At 34.0% G+C, this 27,557-nt stretch overlaps 4 protein-coding genes and 1 long non-coding RNA gene across 7 annotated transcripts; 2 read left to right on the top strand and 3 right to left on the bottom strand.

The window, feature by feature from the left end:
• Positions 1-605: 605 nt before the first annotated feature.
• LOC129908444 (uncharacterized) lies at positions 606-1,424 on the bottom strand. Its single transcript, XR_008771278.1, has 3 exons — positions 1,317-1,424; positions 1,004-1,253; positions 606-883 (listed from the first exon to the last, which is right to left on the bottom strand). It is a non-coding gene; the product is annotated as an uncharacterized LOC129908444 (long non-coding RNA).
• A 1,966-nt stretch (positions 1,425-3,390) lies between these two features.
• On the top strand, positions 3,391-6,752 carry LOC129911919 (uncharacterized). 2 transcript variants are annotated; one of them, XM_055989929.1, is made up of 3 exons: positions 3,391-3,668; positions 3,734-3,849; positions 3,909-6,752. In XM_055989929.1, the coding sequence occupies exons 1-3, from the start codon at positions 3,517-3,519 to the stop codon at positions 6,662-6,664; spliced, it is 3,024 nt and encodes a 1,007-aa protein (XP_055845904.1). In that variant the 5' UTR covers positions 3,391-3,516; the 3' UTR covers positions 6,665-6,752. The 2 variants fall into 2 exon arrangements, with proteins under 2 accessions (XP_055845904.1, XP_055845902.1); XM_055989927.1 differs by having other exon boundaries at positions 3,391-3,671.
• A 4,243-nt stretch (positions 6,753-10,995) lies between these two features.
• LOC129911813 (histone chaperone asf1) lies at positions 10,996-12,358 on the bottom strand. The gene is made up of 2 exons (XM_055989755.1): positions 12,215-12,358; positions 10,996-12,145 (listed from the first exon to the last, which is right to left on the bottom strand). Exon 2 carries the CDS (start codon positions 12,059-12,061, stop codon positions 11,378-11,380), a length of 684 nt encoding a protein of 227 aa, XP_055845730.1. The 5' UTR covers positions 12,062-12,145; positions 12,215-12,358; the 3' UTR covers positions 10,996-11,377.
• A 2,365-nt stretch (positions 12,359-14,723) lies between these two features.
• On the top strand, positions 14,724-22,910 carry LOC129910325 (trafficking protein particle complex subunit 8). The gene is made up of 17 exons (XM_055987660.1): positions 14,724-15,030; positions 15,091-15,252; positions 15,312-15,606; positions 15,661-15,802; positions 16,970-17,128; positions 17,189-17,395; positions 17,456-17,559; positions 17,615-17,699; positions 19,371-19,534; positions 19,593-20,055; positions 20,119-20,262; positions 20,316-20,463; positions 20,526-20,669; positions 20,730-21,191; positions 21,250-21,681; positions 21,744-21,782; positions 21,952-22,910. Exons 1-17 carry the CDS (start codon positions 14,865-14,867, stop codon positions 22,533-22,535), a joined length of 3,900 nt encoding a protein of 1,299 aa, XP_055843635.1. The 5' UTR covers positions 14,724-14,864; the 3' UTR covers positions 22,536-22,910.
• Positions 22,911-25,920: 3,010 nt separating this feature from the next.
• Positions 25,921-27,028, bottom strand: LOC129911802 (uncharacterized). 2 transcript variants are annotated; one of them, XM_055989745.1, is made up of 2 exons: positions 26,211-27,028; positions 25,921-26,155 (listed from the first exon to the last, which is right to left on the bottom strand). In XM_055989745.1, exons 1-2 carry the CDS (start codon positions 26,848-26,850, stop codon positions 26,133-26,135), a joined length of 663 nt encoding a protein of 220 aa, XP_055845720.1. In that variant the 5' UTR covers positions 26,851-27,028; the 3' UTR covers positions 25,921-26,132. The 2 variants fall into 2 exon arrangements, with proteins under 2 accessions (XP_055845720.1, XP_055845719.1); XM_055989744.1 differs by having other exon boundaries at positions 25,921-27,027.
• Positions 27,029-27,557: the final 529 nt, after the last annotated feature.

Genomic DNA, 27,557 nt, shown 5'->3' with positions numbered 1-27,557 from the left:
TTAACGTGTTTTTTTTTTACTTAAATGATATCAACTTAAAAACGAAGAAAATTGTGTTTGATGCAAAACTGTGGAGAAACGGTTGTCCGCAGAAAAAAAAGTTTTGAGACAAACTAAAACTGTAATAAATTCTTGATTGGTTGTAACAAAAATCTTTCGAATAAAACGTAGTTTGGCAAAGATAAGTCCAGTTAAAGGACAAGAGAGCAAAAATCATAAAAACCGTGGTAACTCGAAAACGGGACGAAAACGAGAAAATTACCTCTTAAGTTTTTCGACTTAAAATGACCTCAGGAATCCATGGTTTTCATTTGGGGCGGTGACTGTGGGACACCCTGTATAAATATAGAAGAAAAATCAATGAATTTTAAATATACTTTTGCACAGTGCACATTTAGTAAACATCAGAATAATTGACTCGAGACTTTTTTGAGAAAATTATTTCAATTTTGAATAAAAATATGCGTCCAAATATTCTTATAAAAATGTTCTTCTCTTAGCTGGAATCAATTTTGTATTAGTATTGATATCCAATTTGGCTATAACTCTTTAAAGGAAAATACATTTTCACACTTGCTTTAAAAAATTTAGGTACTTATTTATTAAAAAACTATTATTACTTAGTGTAAATGAATGGTGTCTTATAAATAAAATTAGTTTTTTAGATATTTATAATGTAGATAATTATGTACATGAGCAACATCATAAATTCGGTTCCTCTTCAACCCAGGAAAAACAACTTCTTTTTTAAAAGCCAGAGTTTCAAAAATGAACTAGATTCATATGGGTTGTAAGTATCACTTTGAGCCATTTCACCTAAGACACCTTCTTGCAAAGGAGCTGATTGTACAACATTTATCAGCACGATGCAAGCGAGGAGAATCTGGAAGAAAATGTTTGAAGAAGAAAAACTTTGTTAAAACATTTAAAATATCAAAAATCTATAAAATCGATCAAATTCAAGTTCAACCAAGGAAGTATCGCCATCAACCAGAAGCCTTACCAGTAAGAGGAGCTTCATTTTGCAAAGAGATAGATGTGTGCTTGATGGTTAGTTGAGCCTGAACTGGACTAAATTAAATACTTCACTGCTATCAAAGTCTTTATCAAGGTGACTTTTTATACAAAGTCATTTCACATACTTAAAATAACATATGCAGCTCACATATCCGTTGATCGCTCGTTTTTTACTTAATTATTATTTTATTTTTCACGCCCGAAATTAGTTTGACAAAGATCTCTTCTTGATACCTCTAAATATGTTTAACCAAATGCAAAAAGGTTTATGTTAATTTAAGTGTCATTTTATTTTTTACCTTTACGTGATGTTGAATGATTTTTGACAGAAAAAACGTAACACCTTTCTAATGATAACTATCGCAAAATAATAGTTTTTACTGTGCTGCAACTCTAAAGCATGTGATCAAGAAAGATTGGATAATCAGAAATGATCCACAAAAATTGAATAATTTGCACCAATTAATTTATTATGTTTCGTATAATCGACTAAAAATCAAGTATTTGCATAAAAATTGGTTTTGTTTTATTTTATTGATTATTATAATTATTACCTACTTTGATCTGATTAACTATTAGATCTCCATCTCAGACCCGTACCCAAAGTTTCAGTAAAAAAAATGATTGTTTCAAAACAAATAAAATGCACGACTGGGGTCGCAAGTACTTGCTCTTGCAGTTCAAAGCACTTTTATGCTAGTTTACTTGTAGATTTTGCGAGCTGCCTCTATATAACTTTTTAAGAAATTTTGTTGAGGTTGGGGAAGAGCCGACATTTAGGGCAAATTTTTTTAATATGAAAAAAAAAATTTTTTTATTTGACTCTTTTTGGAAAAAATATTATGTCTGCAAAGTTTAGGTAATCAAAATCGTTAGAGCCGTTTTCGAGTTATTTGGTTAAATTGAAAAATTTGTGTGGGAGGTACACTTTCTAAAAAAACCAAAAAAAAACAACTTTCAGAATTCCATAAAAATCATCTGTACCAAATTTGAAGAAAATCCATCCACGCGTTTAGGCTGTGGAAATGTGTACAGATGGACGTACAGACGCACAGACGCACGGACGGAATTGCGAGACCCACTTTTTTGGAATTCTCCATCATCGTAATGTTGGTTTTGATTAAAACCTCAAATTTTTTTTCGACACGAAACCAATACTTGCCCTATTGAGCAAGTAAAAATTATTGTTTAAAATAAAAGTTTGAAATGTTGGTTATCATTTTTTAGCCCTTTTTAATCAACACATGAAACTAAACATTCAAACAAAATTTAATGTCCCGTTTTTGAAAAAAAAATTGATTTCCCAAAAAGAAATTGTTATCCAGGTACAAAAAATCAATAAATAAAAATAAAAATTATTACAAGTAAAATTGTAAAAAGTTTTCTTTTGCAACAAGAATGAAAATCAAAAAAAAAGTTGTTGAAAAGGTTTTTTTTGAGAGTCTGATTATGTGTGAGAAAGGTTTTCTAACTGAAATTATTTTTTTTTTTATTTCTTAAATTTGGTGAAAGTCTCCAAAATTTAACAAAAATGATATCCCAAAAGGAAATTGGTGAAATGTTTCATCAACGACAGAAACCAGAAATCTAAGTAGTCTTTAAAAATTTTAAGGTCAAAGGGTGCTTTTTTTTGTGAAACAAGGAAAATCCGTAATCTAATAAGTCATACAAAACAATGTTTATGCCTTTGGTACCCTTAAGGAATTTATATCAAAAACGTTGTCTTTGATATTATGAATAAAATAAGGCTAATTTTTTTTCATGGGAAAGGGTGTTTTTAAGGTGAAGAGAAAATGTGGGTTTATTGAAAAAACTAAAACATGTGACACAATATACCATACTCTGACACAAGATACCATGGTAAAAGGCTTTTTTATATGCGTGTCAGAGAATACCGTTCTAGTACCAGGTGAACACTATGGTAGATACTAGGGTGTCAAAGGTATAGGGAAATAAAATAAATAATGGTAGCCTATAGAAACTCAGAAATTATGTTACATTTGAGATTGGAACCATAGAATTCAAAAGTATCTGTAAGGATAAAATGGTTAAAAGGGTGTTTTTTTATTACATTTAGATTTCGAGATACAGTTTAACAAAATGTTATTTATTTTCTCCGAAGCGCGAACTAATAAGAAAATCCCAAGTAACTAAGAAAAAGTTGAATACCCTTTAGACCAAAAAAATATGAGTTTGGTTTTGGAAGGAAATCCTGACTATGAATTTCTAGAAACTGGAAAAGTTGAAGTACTTTAAAATTCTTTCGGTTGTGCCTGCTTCTTTTGTCGAAGCCAGATTACAGCTGACATGGGAATTAACTGACCTTAAGATGAATACTCAGAAAAAAAAACAATTAATTCAAGTTTTCTACGTAAAACTAAGCATTTTTGTTGTTTTAATTTAAACTTTTTTTTTCTGTTTAAAATTTTTGTGGTTTTTGTGTTCTTTTTTTTCTGAACAAAAAATTTCGACCAAAATTGCAAATATTCAAAAAATAAAATGGAAAAAAATAAAGAATTTGATTTGATAAGAAGAAAAGAAGCAAGTGCACCAAATCTGACCCCAGTCGAGCACTTTGAAGGGCCCGATTTTATTTGTTGTTCTGAAATTTTCAAAAAACCAAAACCTAAGCTTTGTGAAGGCTTACCAAAGTTGGATATATCAAGTCATATCATTTGCAAAAAAAATTTAATAAATTATTTATCTTTTCCCTCAGCCCACAACCAGATCGTAAATTTCATTGTCTCAGCAAGACTAGACCAATTTCGAAACCATGCCAATTAACACGAGAAATCAATGAACGTGATATACTTTTTCGACCTATTCGATGGCGTAAGTAAAACGGTCTTCACTATGTAAAACTTAAATGCCATGACAATTTCAACTTTTAGGCTGTAACACTCACAAAAAGCGAAACAAAAAGATTCCTGAACCGTCTCTGGGTGCTCCGATCGGCTTGTCGAAATCGTCCTTCGGAATGAAGTTTCTCGAGGGCAAAACAGCAGACCAAACACTACAAGGATTTGCTACCAATCTCGTAGCATTTGCTGAATATTTCATTACACCTGAGATTGAATGGGATGAAAAAGTACTCAATAGGATCCTTCTTGAAGGTCAACATCTCTACACTGATTCTAAAACCAAGCTGCATGATGGAGAGAAACTTAAAGAATCTTCAATTAAGCGTTCATTTAGCCTTTGTGGGAATGCTTTTGATTTATATCTAAATGAGCCATTTATGATGGGTCAAGTAATTGGACAGGAAGCTGCCGTTCCAAATCTTCATTGGGGTCTTTTAAAATTTTTCAAAAAGTTTCAATTTTGTCTTCTGCAAATCGAAAACTGGTACACGTTGTTATGGAGAAATGCAGATGTTTATTTTTTCTTTGATTGCTTTGGACGGAGATATTTGGATCTTCAAATTGATCGCAAACATGGGGTAGCAGTTTTGATCTGCCTACGTCATATCGAAAATATAAGCCATTTAATTTTGAATTTGAGTAGGGTAAGTCCTGAAGACTTCTTTATTCTTAGAAACATACAAGTTAGATCATTAGTTCCATGTGGTGGTGAGCCAACTCCTGACATTGTGGATAGATCAATAGAATTTGAGATTATAAGTCCCGACTATGCAATTTTAAGAGCCACTATTCACTTGGGATCGATTTGCTTCAAGGAAATCAGATTGCGGCACTCACTTCCGGTGGCTTTTTGTGCATTGATCAATGCCAAAATCGATACAACTCCGACTTGGAATAGAGCGGTTTTGGATAAAATCATAAAACTTGGAGCAGATTTATACAAACAATGGACTCACTGTGATGTCAGCATTGATCTGGGCATTCATGATGTCCCAAATAGATTTGAATTTGGACAATTTTTGATTGAAATAGTTATCAATGCGATGGCTGAATGTGATACCTGGAAATGTACTCCAAACTATCGAAACAGTAAACTTAGTCAATGTTTGAAGAATGCATTTAAAAATGGCTCAAATCTTCTTGTCCAAATTCAAGGCAGAACTTTTGCCATTTGGAAGAAGGGAGATTATTTCTATATTCTTGATCCATACTCCCATCAGTGTTGTTTGGAAAATAAGAAAAGAAATACTGCTACATTGCATATGTGCGGATCTTTCGACAAAATGTGTTGCATCTTCACTCAAGCCCTTTTGGAACTGTTTGAGGAATCAAAGTTTATTATTCATTTGGTAAAAATTACTAGGGTTGAAGAATTGGATAAGATCAAGACGAATCAAGATCGATTACAAATTTCTTGTATGTCTGCAGTTACACCAAGGATAGATGGCGCTCAGGAGGTAATATCTCTGAACGAATCGGTGATCGGCGGAGATGGATATGTTTGCCAAGCTGAGGAAGAGCCATTGGAATCCGATTCGGCAGATTTAGACTCTCCTGGGTTGTCCCAAACACGCTTAGACTGCACGGATATGAGGAGAGACGAGGAATCAGATGAAGAAACTGAAGATGAAGAAGATGATGACACGGATCTAGACTCGGGGAGTGATCTTGCATCTGAGAGGTCAGATGAAAGTGATGATGAAGGTGCATCAAGACAAGTAGCTAAAGAGAAAAAGACCAAGAAGAAGGCCAAGAAGTCAACAAAGGAAGATTCTGAGAAGAAAAACAGAAAAGAAAAGGCTGAAAGTGATCTATCTGATGCTGAAACGAGGAAAAGGACAAAGAAAAAGAAAGATGATAAGAAGAAAGAGGGAAAGAAAAGCAAAGATGACCCCAAAAAGACTTTATTCGCGGCTGAAGAAAGAATGAAACCAGACAATAAAGATACCAAGGAAGATAAATCCAAAAAGGAAAAGACAAATAAAGCTGAAATTGAAAAGAAGGATAAAGAAAAGAAAACAGATAATACAAAACCAAAGGAAATAGAAAAACCTAGCGAGGAACCTGTAAAGGAAAAAATACCCGTTGAAGAAAGTGTGATGACCAACCAAATTGAGTTACCGATTGAGGCTGAAAAAACAATTGAAGAGACAATCAACAATGAAGTAACCCAAGAAGAAAGAAACGAAATTCCAGAGGCTGAACCAGAACCAGTAGATCAAGACAGCCCTAATGATCAACGAAGGTCCAAGGGTGATACCCCTATTGAACGGGGTTCCACAGAAGTACCAAAGACAAGCACTGCACCATCAAGACGTCAGAGACACCAACGTCGTAAGCAACAAGATGGTGAAGATTCTTCGTCATCAGATGATATTCCGCGAAATCGGATTCCGGTTGGATGCATTCCCAATAGTTATCCTGGTTACACTGAAGATCCACAAAATCTGGCCGTTATTGGATCAGAAAGTGGTAGCTATGAGAGTTTGTGCAATCTTCTCAAGTCTGGGTTCCGTTGTGCTGATCGTATCCTGACTATGACACCATGGGGCAACTATGTAGCATTTCGTTCGAATAGAACTTATTTCGTTTTTGATGGATGCACCTGTAATTTACGTTCGATTCGACACATGGATCTGAGTGTTGGAACAGCTGGACTTTTATGTTTTCGTGACATGCATTCGTTGATCAATTATATTGAGGGTGGCAGAGGAGTAAGGAAGCCGACGACATTCTCGAAAAGAGATATTGTCGATCAAATTTGTAGCAAATATTGTAGTCGTTGAATTGAAAGTTCTTGAGATATCTTTTTTTTGTCAGAAGTAAAATTAATGATTAGATCAAATAACGAGAATAAAAAAACTATCAGAATAATTTTTGTTTATTTACTTACTTTCCTTTTATACTCTCGTTTGTCCTTACTTTAAAAATTAAACGGCCTCAAGAAAGAAGTCCGTTTTACGACCCAAACTTCATGATGAATAATACCTATGTAAGACCGATAAACTTTTATAAAGAACTCTTTTTTTTTTACAATCACTTGAACTATTTTTATTATTTTAGAAAAAAATGTTCTTTTTTTTAAAGTTAATCCAAGTAAAGAAAAGAAGTAGATTCTCCGTTAATGTCATCTGAAATTTAGATAATTTTTTGAAGTCAAAAAAATCTGAACTTAAGTTCAGGTGGTGCGTTGAACCCGGCCAATAACTTGCAAAAAATGAAGATTAAAAATAAAACAAAAATTACACATACACCACAGTGACCCTCTTAGTTAAACTTATAATGCATACAGAGTTAACATTTTTTGACCGTTTACTGACGTCAAAATTACACAGTTATTCCTTCCAAACTTTACTAATCGAATTCCATGATATCGCATCTCTTTTGGTACTTCCAGCAAAAGCGAAAAAAAAAAACAATAAAAAGTTTTGTAATTTGTACCTGAGTGGGGGATATTGACGGAATTTCTTGTTTACTCACTTTATAAACAAGTACAGTATGAAAAACAACTATTAAATTAATTAATTTGTTTTACAGCTCTTATAAAAATAACACCGAAGAGTCTGACTTTAAATGGAAGATATCAAAAGAGATACTAACTCATTTCCAGATATCCGTATATGGAAGAAATTTTTCTCAGATATGTTCCGAAATAGATTTTTGCATGAATCCATTAATTTGCCTTCCCAAGCGGGTACACTAGTTCAGTGCACTTTATTTGTCATTGTTATTGTCATACCAAAAACAGTGCAATGAAAATGAGACTCACTCCAGAAACAACAAACACTGCACAACATTCGATCTCTTTAAACCGAAACGAATGTCTATTCTATTTGATTTTTCTTCTTAGAGTAGGTGCTTGAATATAGAATAAAAAAATACACCCAGTGCAACGAATGAATTTTTTTCATATGCAGTGGCATAGGTATATGCACAAACAAGTATTGCTATTTCATTGCAGACCTTTATTTCAAAATGACAATGATAACAAAATTTATTTTGGAATAAGCCTATTATTAATTAGGACTAGGCTTTTCAAGAATTTAACATCTTATTCATCTAAATATAGATATAGATTTTACATCAATAGAATATTGAAATATGTTTTCAGAAAGTTGTTTTGTTCCATACGCCACTTTTTAGGTTTTTGAGTTACGGATTGTATGTTAATTTTGTATGCTCTTTCTAAATCTGTGATCCGATTTGCTGTGTCTTCCCGATCCCAAGATACTGAGCATCGACTTTGTTCCATATCCACCAAAACAAACAGTTTGTAGAATTGTTTTGTCCCATAAACCTTTTTTTGGCGTTTGGGACACATTTTCCATATATTTTTTTGCAATTTTTTGCAAGAATTGTTTTGTTCCACCTGCATAGCAATGCAACAAGGAATAGAGAAAATAGAAGCAATTCATGGCTGTTCTGAATTCCGTTCGAATTCTATTTTCTTCCGTTTTCAAATTTTAGCTGTTCAGAATTTTGTATTCGAACACATTTTGCGAATTCATAGGTGTTTCGATAAACGAACGGTCCTACAATCAGACAAATTTTTGCCATTTTCAATTCGGGTAGCAATTTGCTACCGGAAAGCAATATTCTCCAACAAAAAAAGTCGAATGGAAATCAGAACAAACGTTTTCAATCCGTACGGATTCAATTTTCGTTTCCGTTTTCAAATTCGAACGAATATTTAAACAGCCGTGGCTGTGAGAATTAGTTTGTCCTAAGTGCACTTGTTCAATGAAAAAGCTTTGTACGTGGGACACTGATCGCAAACAAAATTTTAGTATTGGTTTGGTTCACCATCATTACAGTTGTGTAGATATTCGGACACGATTTTATATGAGAATTGCTCTGTGCCATATCTATTTCTTTTGTGTTCCACGTGTATAAGAAAAAAACATAATTTTCAAAATATAGGAGGTGGGACACAAGTAAAAAAAAAAGTGATTAACTTACGTTGTTAACGGTTTGGGAAAACACTTTGAAAATTGATAGGTGAAGTCACTTTTGTGGCATCCTCAATATCGTCATTTCTGATCGTTATCTCGAGTTCGACTTTTTTACGAATCCTCTATAATATGCTTTATGTGCCTAAATTTCAATTAAAAATCGGCTTTTAACGAAGAGATTTATATTTGAACTTTTTTTTTTTTTTTGCAGCATATCGTCGAAACATATAGAACAACAAATTTGGAATTACATTGGCGGATGATAAATGAGCCGCATTTGCAGCTTTGTGAAAACATGTAGGGATGTAGGTACCTCTTTTAGTGCATATAAATTTAAAGATTCTCCGATTCGGACCGTTCAATATCTTTGCATGCTAGTAGTACTAAATAGATTCTAGTTTGAGCTCGACCCAATCCCCCGACCCTTTCATTTTTATAAACTATTCTGACGAAAGCACCATTTTTGTGGAAGTGCCTGTAACTTTATTGTCACAAACTGGAAAGAAAGTGTTTCTGAACGAAAATTTGTTTATAGTGTTTTCTTAGACTTGAAACGTGCTTTCGAAACAATTGATCGACCAATTCTGTTAAGTAAATTGAACAAATATGGAATTAAAAACATTAAACTTAACTGGTTTAAGACTTACCTCGAAAAAAGAATTCAGAAAGTTAAAGTAAATGGACATTTTTCAAAACCAAATTATGTTGATCTGGGCGTTCCTCAAGGATCTGTATTGGGGACTCTAATGTTTATAATCTACATTAACGACATTGTTAGCGTCTTAAAATATTGTGAAATTGCCCTGTTTGCTGATGATGCTTTGATTTACTGTGCTGGGGAAACTATTGAAGAATGTCACAAGAAAGTGCAAGAAGATCTTAATAGTGTTTATGAATGGCTGGGCCAAAATAAACTTAAATTAAGTGCTCAAAAAACTAAATGTATGATATTATCAAATAAAACATGTTTTAAATTCAATGGCAATCTGATAATCGAAAATCAAATAATAGAAAAAGTTGATAAAATAAAATACCTTGGCATTATGATACATAGCAAACTAACTTTTGAAAGCCATATTGAATATACTTGCAAAAAAATTTCAAAAAAGATAGGTTTCTTAAAAAGAATTAGAAGAGATATTACTATGTTAACAGCAATTAATATTTATAATGTCATTGTTAAACCGCATTTCGAGTATTGTTCAACTATTTTGTTTTTATGTAATGAAAGTTCAATTGCCAGACTCAGACTCCAAAAACTGCAAAATAAAGCAACGCGAAGCATTCTAAAATGTAACAAATATACGTCAATTAATTTTATGTTAGAATCTTTAAAATGGCTTACCGTTAAACAAAGAATTGTTATGAATATGTTAATGTTTGTCTTTAAAATTAAAAATAATTTAATGAAAGTATATTTGTCAAGATATGTTCAGTATGTTCGTGAAGTTCAACCTTATGCACTTTGAAATATGAATGATATGAGACTGCCTAATTTTTTAACTGCCAGAGCTCAAAATTCCCTTATATACAAAGGTTTTAAGATTTTTAATAAATTACCGAGTCATGTCAAATGTGAAACAATATTAAAAGAATTAAGAGATACATTGTGGAATTTGTAAGACTGAAATATTAATTAAGTATTTATAAACATATTTAAATTTTAAAACTTGTTAATTGTAACTAAAGCCTAAATAATGTGCTAATAAAATATTTATCTATCTATCTAACTATTCTGACGAAAGCACCATGTTTCTCATGCTTTCAAATCCAAATCCCCATTGATCCAATGAGCATCCACAATGTCCCCGTAGTGTATGACGAAATAACCAGTCAGTAATTCAGCATTCTTTATGCAAAGTAGCTAGCTACTTTTCTCAGATGAAATAATTTAACGAAACACTTAAGCCAGGAATGTCCATCAGTTATGCTCTCAACTTCCGACGGACGATAAAATACAGACACCATATTTATATCCCTTCTATACGTAGGTATACAAAATACCAAGCTCATTAAAAATCAAACTTATTAAAAATAGCAATCAAGATTCGTTTAGGTACTAGCCCCGCCCTTGATAGTCAAATATCATCTTATTTGCAAACTTGTCCCATTTTTGTTCAAAATGAAATCCCTACACGATCTTCACAAAAAGAAAAACACATACATTTTAACAAAACAATTGTAGTTTATTAACTTAGAATTTTATTACAAACTAAAGGAGAATTATACAACTAAATGTTTCGTTTGAATACAGAAAACAAAAAAATACAATTAATGAATTGTCTCTGCAGACACAATTCAGGGAGAGCTTAATTCAATATCGATTCTATTAAAAGAAAAAAAGAAAACCGAACTACAGCCGCGAATATTAGAACAAAAAAAGATAAAAAGAAAAGAGAAAGAACCTTTGAGAGACACGAGTGGGACTTCCCCTTGGACTTGGGTTGGAAAAAATACATCTTTCCAAAACAAAAACATGTGATGGACCACAAAATTCTATGAAATAATTTAGCTGTAGGTACAAAAAAGTGAGTCTCAAAATCTGTACTAGCATTCCATCGCCAGTGAGTTTGAATTCTCATTCAAACCCACTCCACTGCCATTGTCCATTGGCATTGCCATACTATTTTCGTCAGTCGTTGAGATGCACCCATTCTCCATTATTCCCACACCCGACGAACACCCCGCCCCATTGGCATTCTGGAAGAACTGAACATCTTCCCCATCCATCCCGTTGGTCCCATTTGTGACCCCATTCTGTGGAGTGTCGTCCCAGTTTATCTTGAATCGAGTCACTCTCGGCTTCGACGCCAGAATGTTTCTCGTCAATTGATCGAACAGAGGTTTCGGTGGTGGATTCTCTCGCATTTCTGGATCGGCATAATCGTTGTTCACAAAATAGCCAACACGAACGAATTCTTGGCCGCGATACGAACATGTGAGGAGGACAATTGTGACGCCGACAGCATCTTGTTCGGGGATTTTGGTTACATCTGGGGGATCGGCTTGGAATACGAAAATGTGACGTCCTTCGGGGACGGGGCCAACGTAGATGGTGTCAAGAACTTGATCGTGTTCTTCGGATTCGGCAGAGCCGACGTAAATCATTTTCCATTCGAGATCTTCTTTGAGTTCTTCGATGCACTCGAAGGTGAGTTCAAATTGGAAAGGATTGAAGAAGCTGCTGGGATTATCGAGGACTACCACGTTGGTAATGTGAACTTTCGCCATTGTTGTAGATATATGATTTCACAAATTTGTCAGCAACAAAAGAAACAAAAAAAGAAAGAAAAAAAATTAAAGCCGACGATGATTCTGTGGAAGAAAAAATGATTGTATTTCTTTTAGAGAAAAAATAATTGCGAATGGCTTTGAATAACTTACATCGAAGGGAAATTAATTGCAATTTTATTATTTTTAATACTTTTTAATTATTATTGTTAAATTTATTTTGTTTTTAATGATAGAAAATTTGTATGACCGCACTTTTTTTAAGCAAATTTTGTAATAATTTTATGTTTGACAGCTCATTTTTTGTACTAAAAAATGCAGCCTTTCCCGCCAAACAAAATAAAAATAAGCTTTCCAATGTGGTATGAGTGCGTCTAGCATAGAAAAGGAATGAAAGCATTCAGATTGAAAAGATATTTTTATGTCGAATTCCTTTCAATTGGAAAAAATGGAATTTTCGGCGATCTTGAAGCGAATTTTTTCTGAAAATCATGTTCCATAGAAAAAAAAATCGCATCAACGAAGCAGAATTCGAATTTTTTTTAATCCATCTTTTTTGAGAGATTTAAGTACACAGATTTGCACAATGAATGTCAACTTAGCGAAACAACTTTCACCGATTCAAACGGGACTGGAGGTGCATAATTTGCCGTTATTTATTCGTTAATTAGTTGTGGTAATTTTGATTTTGTCGTTCATTGTTTTCATATATATTTTTGATGTTTCGCTAACTTGCTATCAACTTAGGGAAACACCATCCCATACAAATTTTTTTTTTTGAAAAACTGAGTATGAGGGAATTTGCCGCTAATTTGTCGTTAATTATTTGTACCAATTTAAATTTTGTCACTCAATGTTTTCATTCAAATTTTTGACATTTTCCCAATTTGACACGCTAACTTGACACGAATTTACCAAGTTTCGCTTAAAAAGTGGCTTAGGGCCAGTTGTACAAATATTTAATCCGTGGTTCAGCAACTTTTATCTTCTGAATTCGGTGGTAAAATTGATTTTTAGCACTGGTTCTAGGTCCATATAGGTCGAAATAGCTAAATCCATTTTTGAACCAAAGTTGATCCACTGCTAATACGCCGAAATCGGCGAGTTAAATTCCTGATCCGAGGCTGAACCACGTTTGTACAACTAACCCTTAGACTTAACGCATCAAAGCGTGGCTTACACCTGAATTTGTTGTTCGGGACCCTCGATTAAGTTGTGCCAATTTCAATTTTGTCGCTCACTGTTTTCATGAAAAAGTGAGATGTTTCGCTAACTTGACGTCTCAACTTACATTTCAGCTTCGGTTAAGGTATAACAAAAGCTACATTTCAGCTTCTTTTAAACTTTAGTAAGGTTGTTGGGCATGGAAAAAGGAGAACGTTATACAAGTTTGACCCTCTATAAGGATCTTAAACGAAGCTTTACCGAAGCTCTACAAAAGCTTTGAGATTTGACAGATAGCTTCGGAAGAGCTTGTATAGCTCTTTAATACATGTTTTATCGAAATTAAAAAAAAAAAAAAACAACTACAAAAACAAAAAAGAATTATTCTTTTTTAACTGGTTTTAAATCATGAATTTTATCTTTTGATCTGATATTATATAACATTCCATTAGTTTTTAGTATATCTATTAATATTAATTTTAAAAGTATATAAAATTTTTTTACCACACCCAGGAATCGAACTTCGTATCTGCTTGGTCGTAGTCCACCACTCTAACCACTCGGCCATCCTAGTATATTCATTAATGAAATCAAAAACTTAATTAGTTCAAATTGCAAACAAAATGTCCGAGATAAATTATTCAATGTCAAAACCAAAATGTGTCCGAGCTAGATTATTTATTATCAAAACCAAAAATCAAATACAAAACTTGGTAATTTCTGTAAAGCTTCTATAAATTCATTAAACAGGCTTATCCGAAAAACAAGATTTTTTCGGTTAAGTTTCTTCAATAAGCAGTTAAATTCTGAAGCAAGCTCAATACAAGCTGTATAAAAAGTAGATCCTGCGAAACTTCAATTTACAGAAGCTGTTGTGTTAGTTTGGGTGTCAACTTAGCGAGGCACCCTCCACTCACAGTACACATAAAAAGGTAATATATTCCGAACTGACATTGGTCGCCAAATTGTCAAAACATGATAATTTGGCGACCAACGTCAGCTATCGAATTCTTATTTGTTTTAAAATACCGACGAAAAACGCACAAAAACCGAAAAACCACGCACAACATTAATTTTTTTAACAATTATCGACCATTTTCCGCGAAGAAACACCAGGAAAATTTGTTATTTTTCAATTTATAATTATTTTAAACTACATTTTATAAATTAAAACAAAAACAAATTTCCTGTTTACTGCGATTAAAATATAAAAATCAAAGGCCGATTTGACATATTGGTGCCCATTTTTGACAAACAAATTTTGACAACGTTCGGAATATATTACCTTATTATGTGTACTGTGCCCTCCACTGTTTTCATTCAAATTGAGTGTTGTTCGCTATTTATTATATGGTGATAAAATATTTTATTCAGCGAACATGCCTCATTTACATGCCTGTTCCTATATTTGAAATTTATATTTATGAACACACCAAAAGCTCGTCTGTTTAAACTTTTTAGTACACTAGTTTTTCTTCGCATCTGTCAAAATCAGCTGTTGATTATTGACGTGTGAAAAATAAAAATTTTGTTTAGAAATCGGATTTTCTTTCTTTCAATAATCCTTAAACTTTTAAATTGCAAAAGAACAAAAACAAACTATTTAATTAGTTTAATTGTTTTAAAGTCTCGTTAAAAAATGATTCATTTAACTGGACAAAGCTACAATGCCCGAGAAATTATACAAAATATCTTCTCTCCATTGGTGGGAGTAGTGACCAGCCCAATGGCCGATGAAATTTGTCATAAAAATAATTTATCATTTGTTGAGATGTTGCAACCATTTGCAAAACTTCCAAATGATGGTTAGTTTAGTCAGAATCTCTAAGCTTTATCAGAAATGTTCAATGTTTTCTTGATTTTAGCTCATTTCCGTGATAGTACTGGAACAAGTGTGTCCATCAAAGGACTTCGTCTTAATATCTGCGATATCAACTGGAGACCTCCACAGACAGTTCTAGCTCGCAAAATGATGAATGAAGCAGTCACCAATGGTGTCAGTGACAAAATGAAATTCATAACAATTGGTAAGCTTCTTTACATGAAGAGATAAACATTAGAATTGGGTCATTGTAATTTTATTTAGGTGGTAACATGGAGTTGGAAGTACCAACAGCCGAACCATGGTTTGACAACTGGCGAGAAACTTTTCTCACTGTTCAATTTCCTGCGGATCATGAGTTCACTCGCCATTTCTTGAGTTGTCTCATTGTTTTGTCTAGTGGCGATCCACATGTTGTCGAAACAGCTCAAAAACTAACGCATTGTGTTCAAATTATGCAAAATGTTACCCCACAAAAGCTTCCCAAGTGGTTTCAGCCAAATGATGTTCTCAACAGTTACGTTGTGTTGCATGAGGGTTCATCTGGGGATCTTTCTAAGTGAGTTCTTCTGTTGTCTTGAAGAATTTCTATGACTTCCATTTTTTTTTTCAGAGCGCAACAGAGCTATGAGTTGTTGAAAGCAACATTTGGAGATAACAGGTGTTTCCTTATTCAAGTGAATTCACAAAGTGGTGGGGTTTCTGGAGATATTCCAGACTATTGGGGTTCATACATTCGACGACCTCCAAAAACGGTGAGTATGGGAGCGGGTCATAATTCTCCTTGTCAAAATTCTGTATCACAGAATTCTGTGTGGTCAAAATACTGTAAGACCATAATTCTGTATGTCATTATACTGTTAGTAATTTCGATTGGCAGTCCGGAATCATTCTGAAAGCGTTTTATTCGCACAAAACTGACAGTTTTGTATGAATAAAATTTTTTCAGAATGATTCCGGACGCTTCCGGACTGCCAATCGAAAACGCCATGTAAATACAAAATTCTGTATGTCAAAATACTGTATGAACAAAATACTGACTTGCAAAATTCTGTTTTGTAAAATTCTGTACGGCAAAAACTGTATTATCAATACAGTATATTTCTCCTTTTTCCCATATCCTAATAAGGTACCTGGATTAATTAGCGTTAGAAGCTTGCCTCTTTATTAAGTTGATCTTTTAGATCACTGCGCGCGCACTTTTTTACATTATCAAAACGATATTTTTTACAGCATTTTTAGAGAATTTTGATTTACAGAATTTTGATGTACAGTGTTTTGAAATACAGTATTTTGACCAATCAGAATTCTGCTATACAGAATTTTGACTTTCAGAATTTTGTTCATACAGCATTTTGCACATACAAAATTTTGACATACAGCATTTTGGCATACAGTATTTTGAATACAAAATTTTGCAACATACAGCATTTCGACCCTAACCCGGTGAGTAGACAATATTCCTGATGGCAACGGGTTGTTATTCTGTATTTCAAAAATCTGTATGACCAAAATTCTGTATCTGAATAAAAAATTCAGTATGAACATAATTCTGTATTCCATTATTCTGCTTCTCTATTATTCTGTATGTCAAATTTCTGTAAATCCAGAATTCTGTTTTCAAAATTTTGTACATCCATTATTCTGCTTTTTGGGATTCTGTATATTAAACTGTACTCCAAAACTCTGTAAATGATAAAAGAAAAATCTGACATATTTTTTATAATGAAAAAAAGTGCTCACATTTTTTCACTAACAACAATTTTTCTTTTATCATTTACAGAATTTTGGAATACAGAATTTTAAAATACAGAATTTGGGAATAAGGAATCCGAATTTTGGCACACACAGAATTTCGACCCCAACCCATTCCTAATTCTTTGTAGATCTAATTTGTTTTTTTTTTTTACTTTTTCTTTAAGGATCTCCAAACGGATCAAAGTAGTGCTCCAAAGACACCTCAGGACTCGGTTTCTGTGATATCGATGCCTTCGATGCAAATGGCAAATGCAGATGGAAGTGATAATGAAGCATTTTTACATCCATTAAGTCCCATTCAAGAACAAGCTACGGAAGCTATTGTAAGAATTCTCAAAACTAAATCCATTTGTTGGTGATTCTATTTCGTTTATTTTTTCCAGCACTCAAAGTTCTCTGTTAGCAGTGAGAGTATTATATCTCAGACAATTAATCCAAATGTCTGGGCTGGAGAGACAGATTCGGATGCCTCACATGGATCATATTTGAATTCCATGGATGTGGAGAATCTTCGTCACTTTGTCCAGGATTATACAGTTAGGGCATTGATTCCTTATGTTGAGCGTTTGGTTGTTGTTCTTAATGAAGCAGTAAGTTTTTTTTTTAAATAATTTTTATGGAAGAATAATTCAATTGCAATAAAATTTTAGGTAACAACAAAAAAAGGAGTGAGTAAATCGTTGCTAAGTGCCACAAAACGTTGGTTTGTAACTAGTAAACCTGGAGCTGGAGCCAGCAATCAAAATGCTGTGATGTAAGTTCGAAAGGGGAATATGACAGTGAAGAAATAATGATGAAATTATTTGCAGATATACAAGCGAATCTGTTGAGTTGCAGACGAGGAAGCTTGGAGACTTGTATTTTATGTTTGGACACTATAATTTGGCCTTCCAGGTAAAAATTAAACACAAAGAAGTAACTGATGGTATGATTCAGATTCCATTCGTACTCTTTAGAACCAAATTCGCACCCGTCTGCCGACTTTCAAAATCGTTAGAGCGGTTTTTTAAAAAAATTTAGATTAGAATAGATTTTCAAAAAAAAAAATGAATGTTCCGTTTTGTAAAATTTGATTTTTCAAAAAAAAAAAAAAGTTGAATCCAAAAATGATTTTTTTCAAATTTTGTTTTGATTTATATTATAATAATGCTTTTGTTTGAAAAATTTCGAGGAAATTCAAGTAGTTATTTGGCAGAACATCAGATATGAAAATAAGGATTCAATGGCATTTACCGTTAAAAATGATTTTCAAACAAAATTTTTTTTTCATGGAAAGATAAACCTTTCCAAAAACTACTATTTAAATTTTTTTAAGAAAATCGTTGCAGCCGTTTTCGAGAGAATTAAACTTCCGAAATTTGTATATGATAGGTACCGTTATTTTTGGTCCATACAAATTTACTCTGGAGAGTCTTCAAAAAATACTATATACCAGTTTGATGTCATTCGGTCCATCCGTTTAGGGTGTATCTTCGTATACAGACAGACAGGCTGACAGACAAACAGACGGATTTCCGGGACCCATTTTTTATATTCTATATCATAGTAATGTCATGTCTGATTGTTATCTCACCTTTTTTTTTTGTGCGAATGCATAACTTGATATATCGCAAGTAAAAAGTTGACTCAATAAGTGTTTTACAACTTTCTCGTGGTTCACCAGGCAAAGTTCAGGCCTTCATTTCTCCAAGGTGCAAAAATTGAAATTCCCCTGGGAGTCGTGAAGGGCAAAATATATGACTACTACATATGTCGATCAAACCGAAGGTGGAACAGTCTGAACAACTGCAAAATATCAATGAAGATGAACAGGTGTAAGAAGCTATTAGTAAAATCTAGCCCTGATATAGATAAATTAATAGCTACAAAATCAAAGGGCACTGACCGTTAGTTGAGCATGTGGCTAAACTCGTTATACCGTACAGTGCCTATTGTTAAAGTTGAAGGCTAAACAGGAGAAACAGGCACTAGAACATTTTTGCAACTGCCCAGCCGTGTTCCATTCATAGATGGCCTAAGCGATGTCTATCACAAAATTAATGGGCGCCGGAGCTAAATGCGCAGGCGATGCGTTGGTTAACATCCATCTTTTAAACATCTTAGTGCTAGCAATAATGGGGTCATAAGTTCCTATAAAATAAAACTCAAAGGCTCTAACAACAAGACTCGGCAATAAAGAGATGTGATATTTAAAAACTCTTTTGCGTAAGAAACTTGCACATCGTGTTTGCGCAGAACGCACTCGCTTCAGGTCCTGGGATGCTGAGTGGAAACTAAAGTCGATGTAAGCATTCAAGCGTTCGTAAATGTCATAGCTATCCCGGAAATAGGTCCATTAATTAAATACCGGCAAAAAGTGAGTCCCTTGTACGAACCAAGACCTCTGGCGCCATAAATGACACTAACCATTACGCTACGGAGTACTACATTTATATCTCCGCAAGACAATCTGTGCTTCTTTCACCTTTGTTTCTTAAATTGAAACACTTCTTATAAATCTGTGAATATTTTTTACATGGCTCTTTAGAACCGCATGACTTACAAATTTAATTCTTCTCTCAACAGGCATACCATCAGGCTAAACGAGATTTCAATGCTGATTCCGCTTGGCAATATTATGCTGGAGCTTTGGAAATGGCAGCAGTGTCTGCCTTCATGTTGGGAACTGCAAATCGTAAAACTTATGATTACATGGAAGATGCAATAGTTTGTTATCTCACAGTTTGCAAGTAAGAAATATTTTGCATTTCACTTAATATGACTCTAAAAAACATTTCAACTTTAAAGGCTGCAACAATTTGCAACACGAGCTACGCTTTTAAGCATTGAATGCCTTAAAACAGCTCGTCTCTATGGCGAAGCTGCTAAACAACTTATTCGCATGACAAGTGAAGAATCTGATCTAAGATCGGCTCTTCTACTCGAGCAGGCTGCTTACTGTTTTTTAGCCTCTCAACCAGCGCTACATCGGAAATATGCTTTTCATATAGTTCTCTCAGGGAATCGATACTCCCGAGCTGGACAGAGAAAACACGCATTCCGATGTTACAAACAAGCTTATCAGGTCTTCCAAGAACGCGGATGGAGTCTTGCTGAAGATCATATTCAGTACACAATTGGCAAACAGGCATACACTTTGAAGAAACTTGACGAAGCTAGCAAATCGTTTGCTCATTTGTTGAGGCCAACAAGTTTGCAAAATACTCAACAGCAGGCTACATTTTTGAAAGAATACATCCAAACGCAAAAGGTAGGTTATTTGTTATCAATTCAGGAGGGCAGGATTTTATTTATTTATTAATTTTTTTTTAAGGAACTCCTTCAAAAAAGTCCAGAGTTGGGACTTTTGGAAATAGCTTTGCCCAAAGTAGAACAAGCCTCGATAAGAGTTTTGGTAACAGCCCAACCACCAGTAGCTAACCCGCTTTATGTAGCTGCAACAAATATAACCATTCAGGTAGGTTTTTAGATTATAACAATTTCCAAAGACTTTATATATGGTTCTCTCAGTCCAATCTCAGTGATGAATCTACGTGGCAAAAAATAGAAGAAATGATCGCCACCACTGCTTCAAACAAACCGATGGTATTCAAACCAACAAAGACTCTTTTCACACACGAGAATCCATCAGTTGATCATCCTTTGGCCGTTCATGGAGGTAAATGATAGTCGTCGTTAGAGTGAACTCGAATGAAATGTTTGATTGTTTTGATCCTTTAGAGCCAATTGAAGTTGCTGTGACAATTTCTAATGCCATCAAGACCAGTGTAACTTTAGCTGACATCGATGTTCTTTGGAAATTGAGATTAGAAAATGAGGAAACTTTGTCAAATCTTAGTCTCTATGCCGAAGGAGGTGATAAAGGTGAGTTTCAATTAAAATTTTCATAGGTAAACATCTGTGACTTGGTTCTTTTATCTTTAGATAAAACAGCTATAAATGCAGCTATCATAACAACTTGTAGCCAAGAAATAGTTCTGGAAGAACAGGAACAAAAGGTGCTCTACTTCAAGATGACTCCCAAACTAACTGGTCAATTGAACATTATTGGAATTGTGGGACGTGTCTCGGCTACAGCTGAACCAAACAGCCTACTTGGATGTCTTCACTTTGAGACACAACAAATCAAAACGAGTGGAAAACAATCGAATGCCACTTTGTTTGATAATAAACTTGCAGTGAAGATTCTCCCACCAGCACCATCGCTGAGTGTGAGTTTCTCCACAACTCCCAGTGATATTCTTGTCGGCGAAATAATTCCAGTGATGATATCACTTCGCAACACCGGAATCATGCCAATCGATGATGTTTATGTTGGTTGCGAATGCCCCAGATGGATAACGTTGCTTGACAAAGAGGCTGATGTGCCTTTGTCAATATTTAGAGGTTTGTTAAACAAACTAAAACTTATATAATTTTTTATCTTTATGTTTCCTTTCGATAGATTTCAAAGACCTTACCAATGAGACTCTCAGTAAAGATAAGGAAATTCGAAAACAACACGTTTTCCGTGTTCTCAAACGAAATGACGGTCAATCGCTGAAGGCTCAGGAAGCCACAACAATTCCAATGTGGATTCAAGCGCCCTATCAAAAGGGCGGATTCACTTTAAGATTGATATTCTACTACACAATGCCACCAAATTACCCTGGCATTAAATATCGATTGGTGCGACATGAATGGAAGTTTAACGTTCACGAGTGTCTGCAAACCGAAGTTAATTGCGTTGTTAGTAATCTGATAACAAGTGATTTGGGTCTAGATGTGGAATTTAAGAATTTAAATCAAACGCATCATCCTTTGATGACAGAATTGTACATCAATTCGGTGGATATGTATTGCCCGCAGTATAAATTGAATAGCAAAAATCTTTATTGTAAGTTCAATTGGATAACAATTTTGTAGAAACAAATTGAAATTCTTTTGGTCTACTTACAGTTATGAATCAGATGGAGATTGCACCAGGACAATTGGGAGGTGAGTTTTTATATTTTCCTCCTTGGGACCAATTAAATCTTTAATAAAAATAGTTGTTTAATCTTGGTACAGAAAATGTGAGATAAAAATTATTTTATCTCAAACCTTCATTATAAGTAGATCAACGAAACATGTTTTTCTTATTGTTTATGTTCTACTTCATTTTCAGATAAATGTTTAAAAGCAGCAAAATCGGCAAGCATCCAGTGTCGCTTGGCGCTTTCTCAAGTCTCTACTGCAAACACAACAACGGACTATGTAACCCAACGCCTATCTACCGTACCAATAATGAAAGCCTCCATCAAAGACAATCACATTCCAACATTTGATAAACTTTATAGCTTTTTGATGAAACACGAAACTAAATTCCTCAATCCATTCAATTCCAGCATCAATACCGAAGAATTCAATACAATCCTTTCAACCAGTGATCCCCATATGACTGTATCCATTACTTGGAGTGCGGTTGTAGTGGATTGTAATTCTACACAACGAATTGCACATGGTCAGCATTTTGTTCAACTGCGAAATCTATACGAGCAAGTATCATGTCCTGAGACGGCTGATTATCGCATGAAAACGTATCTTGGTGATACATCAGCTTATAGGAAAATTCATGAATTCGAAGGAATATCCTTTGATAATGCCAACAACGATGATGAGGATCAGTGGGAGTTTAATAATAATTTCGTTGGAAAACGATGTTTGCTTCAGGATGAGAGTTACATTCCATCCACGGCTTTAAAAGCATAATTAAATAGAGAAAGTTTGAGGATTAATAAGAAAGAAAGAAATGTTTCCTTGCAAAAACTGTTATAATTTTGGAGGGTTAATATAATTTTAAAAAAATATCATAAAGTAAAGTTACAAAAAAAAAAGGTTAAATAGTTTGATCCTTTTCATATTTGTAAGAAAATTCATATGACCCAAGTTTAGTAAAGGTCAGTAAAATTTTACACGGTAAACAACAACAAATGATTGCTAAGGATAAACAAAAGTTTTTCATTTGTTGGTTTACAGGGAATTTTTTTTCTAAACTTATACATTTTTGACCCATCAACAATAAAAGAAAAACACTGCTAATGATACTAATTGGAAATTCAAAAAGTGCCACTCAAGAAAAATAAATATGAGAATTTTTACTAATTAGATCGAAATTTTTTTGCCACAAGGAACTGAAGAAGATTTGAATAAATTAGTTATCATGTTTTTGCAATCAGGGGCGATATACTGTCCGGTTAATTATGTTATTTATAAAGTAAGTGAAAGGTGAACAAATACCACCACGTTCCACTACTTGGTTAACTATGACACATTTTCTATACATTTTCGATCTCACTATAGGTTGATCAACACGTTCAAAATACATTCCAAATCAACATAATGAATATTTAAACCTTTCTAAACTGGATCAGTTACGGCCATATTATTCACTCTGGATTTAGTTTGGAATAAAGTGAATTTTAAATCCAATCACTCAAATTCGAATTTCATAAATTTAAGGATTAAATTTTTAGTTCATATTATTCACTCAAAATAAATTTATGTAATTACTCAACAAATTTTGTATAATTTCCATTTATCTTTATTTTTCCTTGTCAAAATACTTGAAAAAACAACTGAACACTGTGAAAATGAATTTTATATCTGGGTTTATAAATAGTTAAACAGACCTCCAGAGAGCAGTTTAAATTTATTTGGATTGAACGAAATGGGATTTAAAAAATTATATTTAAATAGTGAATATTAGGGATTTGGATTTAAATTTCCTTACATCCAGATGAATTTTTTAATCCAATTTAAACTAGTGAGTGAATATTATGGCTGTTAGATGTAGAAATGCGTAACTGTTCAGTATGTTGATTTGGAACGCATGCTGAACGAAATCCAACCGGTTACTGTGGCGTATGAGTATTTTTAGTATATACAAAATTTAATACAATAACTTACATGCAGTTATATATTTGCATCCAAACATTTTTTTTTCTAACATTCGGAGGCAGATATCTTCGGACAGAGGTCTCGAAACGAGGTTAGTTTTACAGAGATGAGTTCACAGTGAACAGGGCTATGCATTTAGGTAAAAAATTTCAAATCTATTTTTTTTAAGATTTTCGAGAAAAAATCAAGGCTAACCCCTTGCCGAAAAAAATGCATTTTAAAAATTTTCCTCCAAATTCATCGAGTGAGACATCAAAAGAAAGGTCTCTTTAAGCTCTATTCATAACTTAAAACCAAAAGTTTCTTGGAAGTCTTGTTGATGAGTTATTTCCATCCATTATATCGTGGGCACAAAGCCAAAACCACGAATTTACAAAATTGAAGTTTTGAAAAAAAAAACGGCTTGAAAGTTTTGGAAACTCTCAACTTATGGAAACTTGTGCACATTGAAAGTTTAGGTAACTGGGCAACAGATGGTGGTTAGGGGTCGACGCAGTGAATAGAGGACAAGTTAAATGACGCATTAAAGAGAAAATGTCCATAAATGCAATTTCACCATTTTGGCTTTGTGCCAACGATATCTTCAAACCAAACAAAAAGCTCTATTCTGCTATTCGATTCACGTGAATCGAAAGATTGCCTTCCTTTATCACTTCAAACTGGCTGTGAAAAATTTCTTAATTTCGAAAGCAAAGCGCTGTTCCCGCCTGTTTTAGACATTCTAAAGAAAACAAAACTTTAACCGCCATTTAAACGCTTCTTATTTTAGACTTTCACTTGAATCGAATAGCAGAATAGGGCTGAAAGTCTCGAAACAAGTTTGGGTTTACAGATATGAATTCACAGTGAACAGGCCTACACAAATTAGCTTAGAAAAAATTATACATATATACATTTTTTTTTTTAAGTTTCGAAAAAAATTTAATTCCTCCAAATTCCACGAGTGAGACATCAAAAGAAAGGTTTCTGTAAGATCTATTTATAACTAAAATCCAAGTTTCTTTTTTTTTACATTTCGAGGCAGATGTCTGCAGACCAAAAATTCGAAACAAGTTTTGGTTTACAGATATGATTAGTTTACAGTGAACAGGGCTATGCATTTAGGTAAAACAAAATTAAAAATTTATTTTTTTTTTTCAGTTTTCGGGCTATTTTTGGCTAAGCATGCATTGATGGTGATTGGAGAAACAAAATACAACAACAAACTGTACGGGTTGTAGAAGGATACTAACTTAGCCGAACGAGTAAAAGTTGAGTTTAAGTTCTGAATTTTTAAAAGGCTCTGATTGGTTGGAACCAAATCTCATCTATTTTTTTTATGACATCTGACCAATCAAAGGGTCTACAAACTCAGAACTTAAGTTTAGGTGGCCTGGCGTAGCGGAAATTGTCATGCATCACAAATAGGGATGCGGGACTTCCGCATGATTTAGGACATCCGCATCCGCCTCAGCAATAATCAATGCGGATGCGGATGCAAAGAAGATGCGACAAGAAAGAAGTTGGGTGGAGCCAGCGAATGGCGCAGTCACACCGAGTTAAACGTCTGATTTTTTTAGGCAATACACAAAAAATGCAAAAGTCTTTAATATAGTCCGTTTTCACTAGAGCCTTAAGTCGAATTTCAAATTGTATAGGTAATTTTTAGTATTTTGAATTCGAACTGTCCTAATTTGCGAAGTTATAAAATTTGGGGTGAAAACAGATCTTTCTTTCCGGACAAAAAAAAAGTACCAGTAAAGAACTTAACGACAATTTCTACCCACTCCAAAAGTCAGTCTTCCTAGGGAACAATTATTTAGTAGTGGAGCTTTATTATCCAACCTCTATGTAACCGACTTGATGCAGAGAAGGTGGCGGCATTACTATTTATTAAGTGTAATGCACCTATTTTTAATTTCTCTCATTAAATACAAATAAAAAGAAATGTAATTTATAATTGTATCATTATTTTAATTCATTTATATTAGTTTTGTATATAATCTTAAACATCCGCATCTGCAGATTTTAACTATCAAAAATCCGCATCCGCAACATCCCTAATCTCTACTTAAGTCGTTCAATATCGGGTGTAAATTGTGGGTCCTTTTCGATCTTGCAAAGTAAAGTAACGCTAACTCTAGATGCCATTAAGACTTTTCTTATCCCGATGTATGCTTTCCTGAAAGAAACAAATTACAAATAAAAAACGATTCCATACGATTGACACACACAATTTTTTTTGTTTTTTTTTATTGATTGGAGAAGATGAATGAAATATACAATAATCGTAATAATAAAGTTTAGAAAAAGAAATGCTTAAATTTTATTGTTTTTTGCTTTTAATTTTGTTGAACACGTTGTCTTCGTTTCATTATTTTTGTTTTGGTTGTGACTAGAACACTATCCCGGGGGAAGGGCATTACGCGGCTATAATTTACGATCGCTTCTTGCTATAATAAACCTTAGCAGTTGAGTACAATACCTTAGAGCACGCATAGATATTACCCAATCCACATCCAAGCAATGCACCCACAACATTGGGAATAGGATAAACTTGCCAATCGCGATCCCAATCCAATGGAGCCACAACAGATCCAGCCCAAGCCCCAAAAATCGCTCCCACTGCATTGTACTTGAACAAATCCAATGAAATCTCTTCGCTCTTGGTAAGAAATTCTACCTTTTCACAGAAGCAAACTTGCAAAGAGCCACCTCCGCCCAAGAGGAAGACAGTCGGTGAAACGGTCATTAGAGTCAAAACCATGGCTAGAACAAAAGTCTGTTCATAGTTTTGAAGGACGGGTGCTCCCAAGATGATGCATATAAACGCATACAACATGGTACATAAGAACTGCATTAAAAGTCCACCAAATATTTCACGGGCCGAAAAGTAGGCAGCTTTTTTCTGTCGTTGTTTGGCTGTGAGATTGCTTGTTTCCAAACGACCGCAGTATCTAGCGAGAATTACTTTTAGTAGCTCTCCGGTAAAAACAATTGGAATAATGAATGATTCCCAAAACTTGCCGACATGTGCCCAATTTCGGCGGAATTGCATGTAAGTCATGCAAACGAGCACAGTGGCCAGACTGATGGACAGATGAAAAAGTTGCTGTTTGGTCTTTTGTTGGTCGAATTTTATTGCCATTTTTTTGTTGTTGTTTTGTTATAATTTATATGTTATATAAAATAATATCGAATTATTTGTGTGTGTTTTAATTTTTCATTGGTTTTATAAATTTTTAATTTATTTAATGCACTTCCGCATTTCTTTCGCCCTTTTTTTTCGTATAGGATTTTTTTTTTTTAATTTTTTTTTTGTTTGTTGACATAACGATGACAGCTGGATGGAAATTTTGACAGTTGCACTGGAATGTGGAAGGAAATGAGTGTGTTCAGTGTGTAATGTGTTATGGTTTGGATTACACTACTATAGAAGTATCACGGACTCAAGGGAGGGCATCATCGACAAATTATACAAAAACCTTGTATGCAGCTGAAGCCAAACAAAATTTTCCGTACAAAAATAGCACATTGAACGAAATCTAAATTAGTTTTTGTTGTAGAACTTATTTTCTGAGGTTTTTTCTTGAATTTGTTGATTTGTAGTTTTATTATTTTGCTTTTGGCTAAAAACCTAGTACGCTGCAGATGCTAAACGAAAAATCCCATACAAAAATGACATAACGAAAACGTAAACGAAACGCGTCTGAAAGGTGCGAAACGCGTCTGAAACGCGTCCCAAACGCGACCGAAACACACCTGGAACGTGTCAAAAACGCATCCAAAACGCGTCCGAAACGCGTCCAAAACGCTTCCGAAACGCGTCTAAAACGCGTCCAAAACGCGTCCATG

This window comes from Episyrphus balteatus, chromosome 2 (genome assembly GCF_945859705.1).
Source record: "Episyrphus balteatus chromosome 2, idEpiBalt1.1, whole genome shotgun sequence".
Classification (NCBI taxonomy): domain Eukaryota; kingdom Metazoa; phylum Arthropoda; class Insecta; order Diptera; family Syrphidae; genus Episyrphus; species Episyrphus balteatus.
The sequence above is the reverse complement of the archived record's forward strand: the minus strand, read 5'-3'. Positions and strand labels throughout refer to the sequence as shown.

Coding starts and splice junctions, on each gene's coding strand:
- LOC129911919 (XM_055989927.1), top strand. CDS start 3,517: ATGGAAAAAAATAAAGAATTTGATTTGATAAGAAGAAAAGAAGCAAGT. Junction 3,672..3,733: donor TGTGAAGGCTTACCAAAGTT/GGATATATCAAG, acceptor CTTTTCCCTCAG/CCCACAACCAGATCGTAAAT. Junction 3,850..3,908: donor TTTTCGACCTATTCGATGGC/GTAAGTAAAACG, acceptor TTCAACTTTTAG/GCTGTAACACTCACAAAAAG.
- LOC129911802 (XM_055989744.1), bottom strand. CDS start 26,850: ATGGCAATAAAATTCGACCAACAAAAGACCAAACAGCAACTTTTTCAT.
- LOC129911813 (XM_055989755.1), bottom strand. CDS start 12,061: ATGGCGAAAGTTCACATTACCAACGTGGTAGTCCTCGATAATCCCAGC.
- LOC129910325 (XM_055987660.1), top strand. CDS start 14,865: ATGATTCATTTAACTGGACAAAGCTACAATGCCCGAGAAATTATACAA. Junction 15,031..15,090: donor TGCAAAACTTCCAAATGATG/GTTAGTTTAGTC, acceptor TCTTGATTTTAG/CTCATTTCCGTGATAGTACT. Junction 20,263..20,315: donor CAACAAATATAACCATTCAG/GTAGGTTTTTAG, acceptor TGGTTCTCTCAG/TCCAATCTCAGTGATGAATC.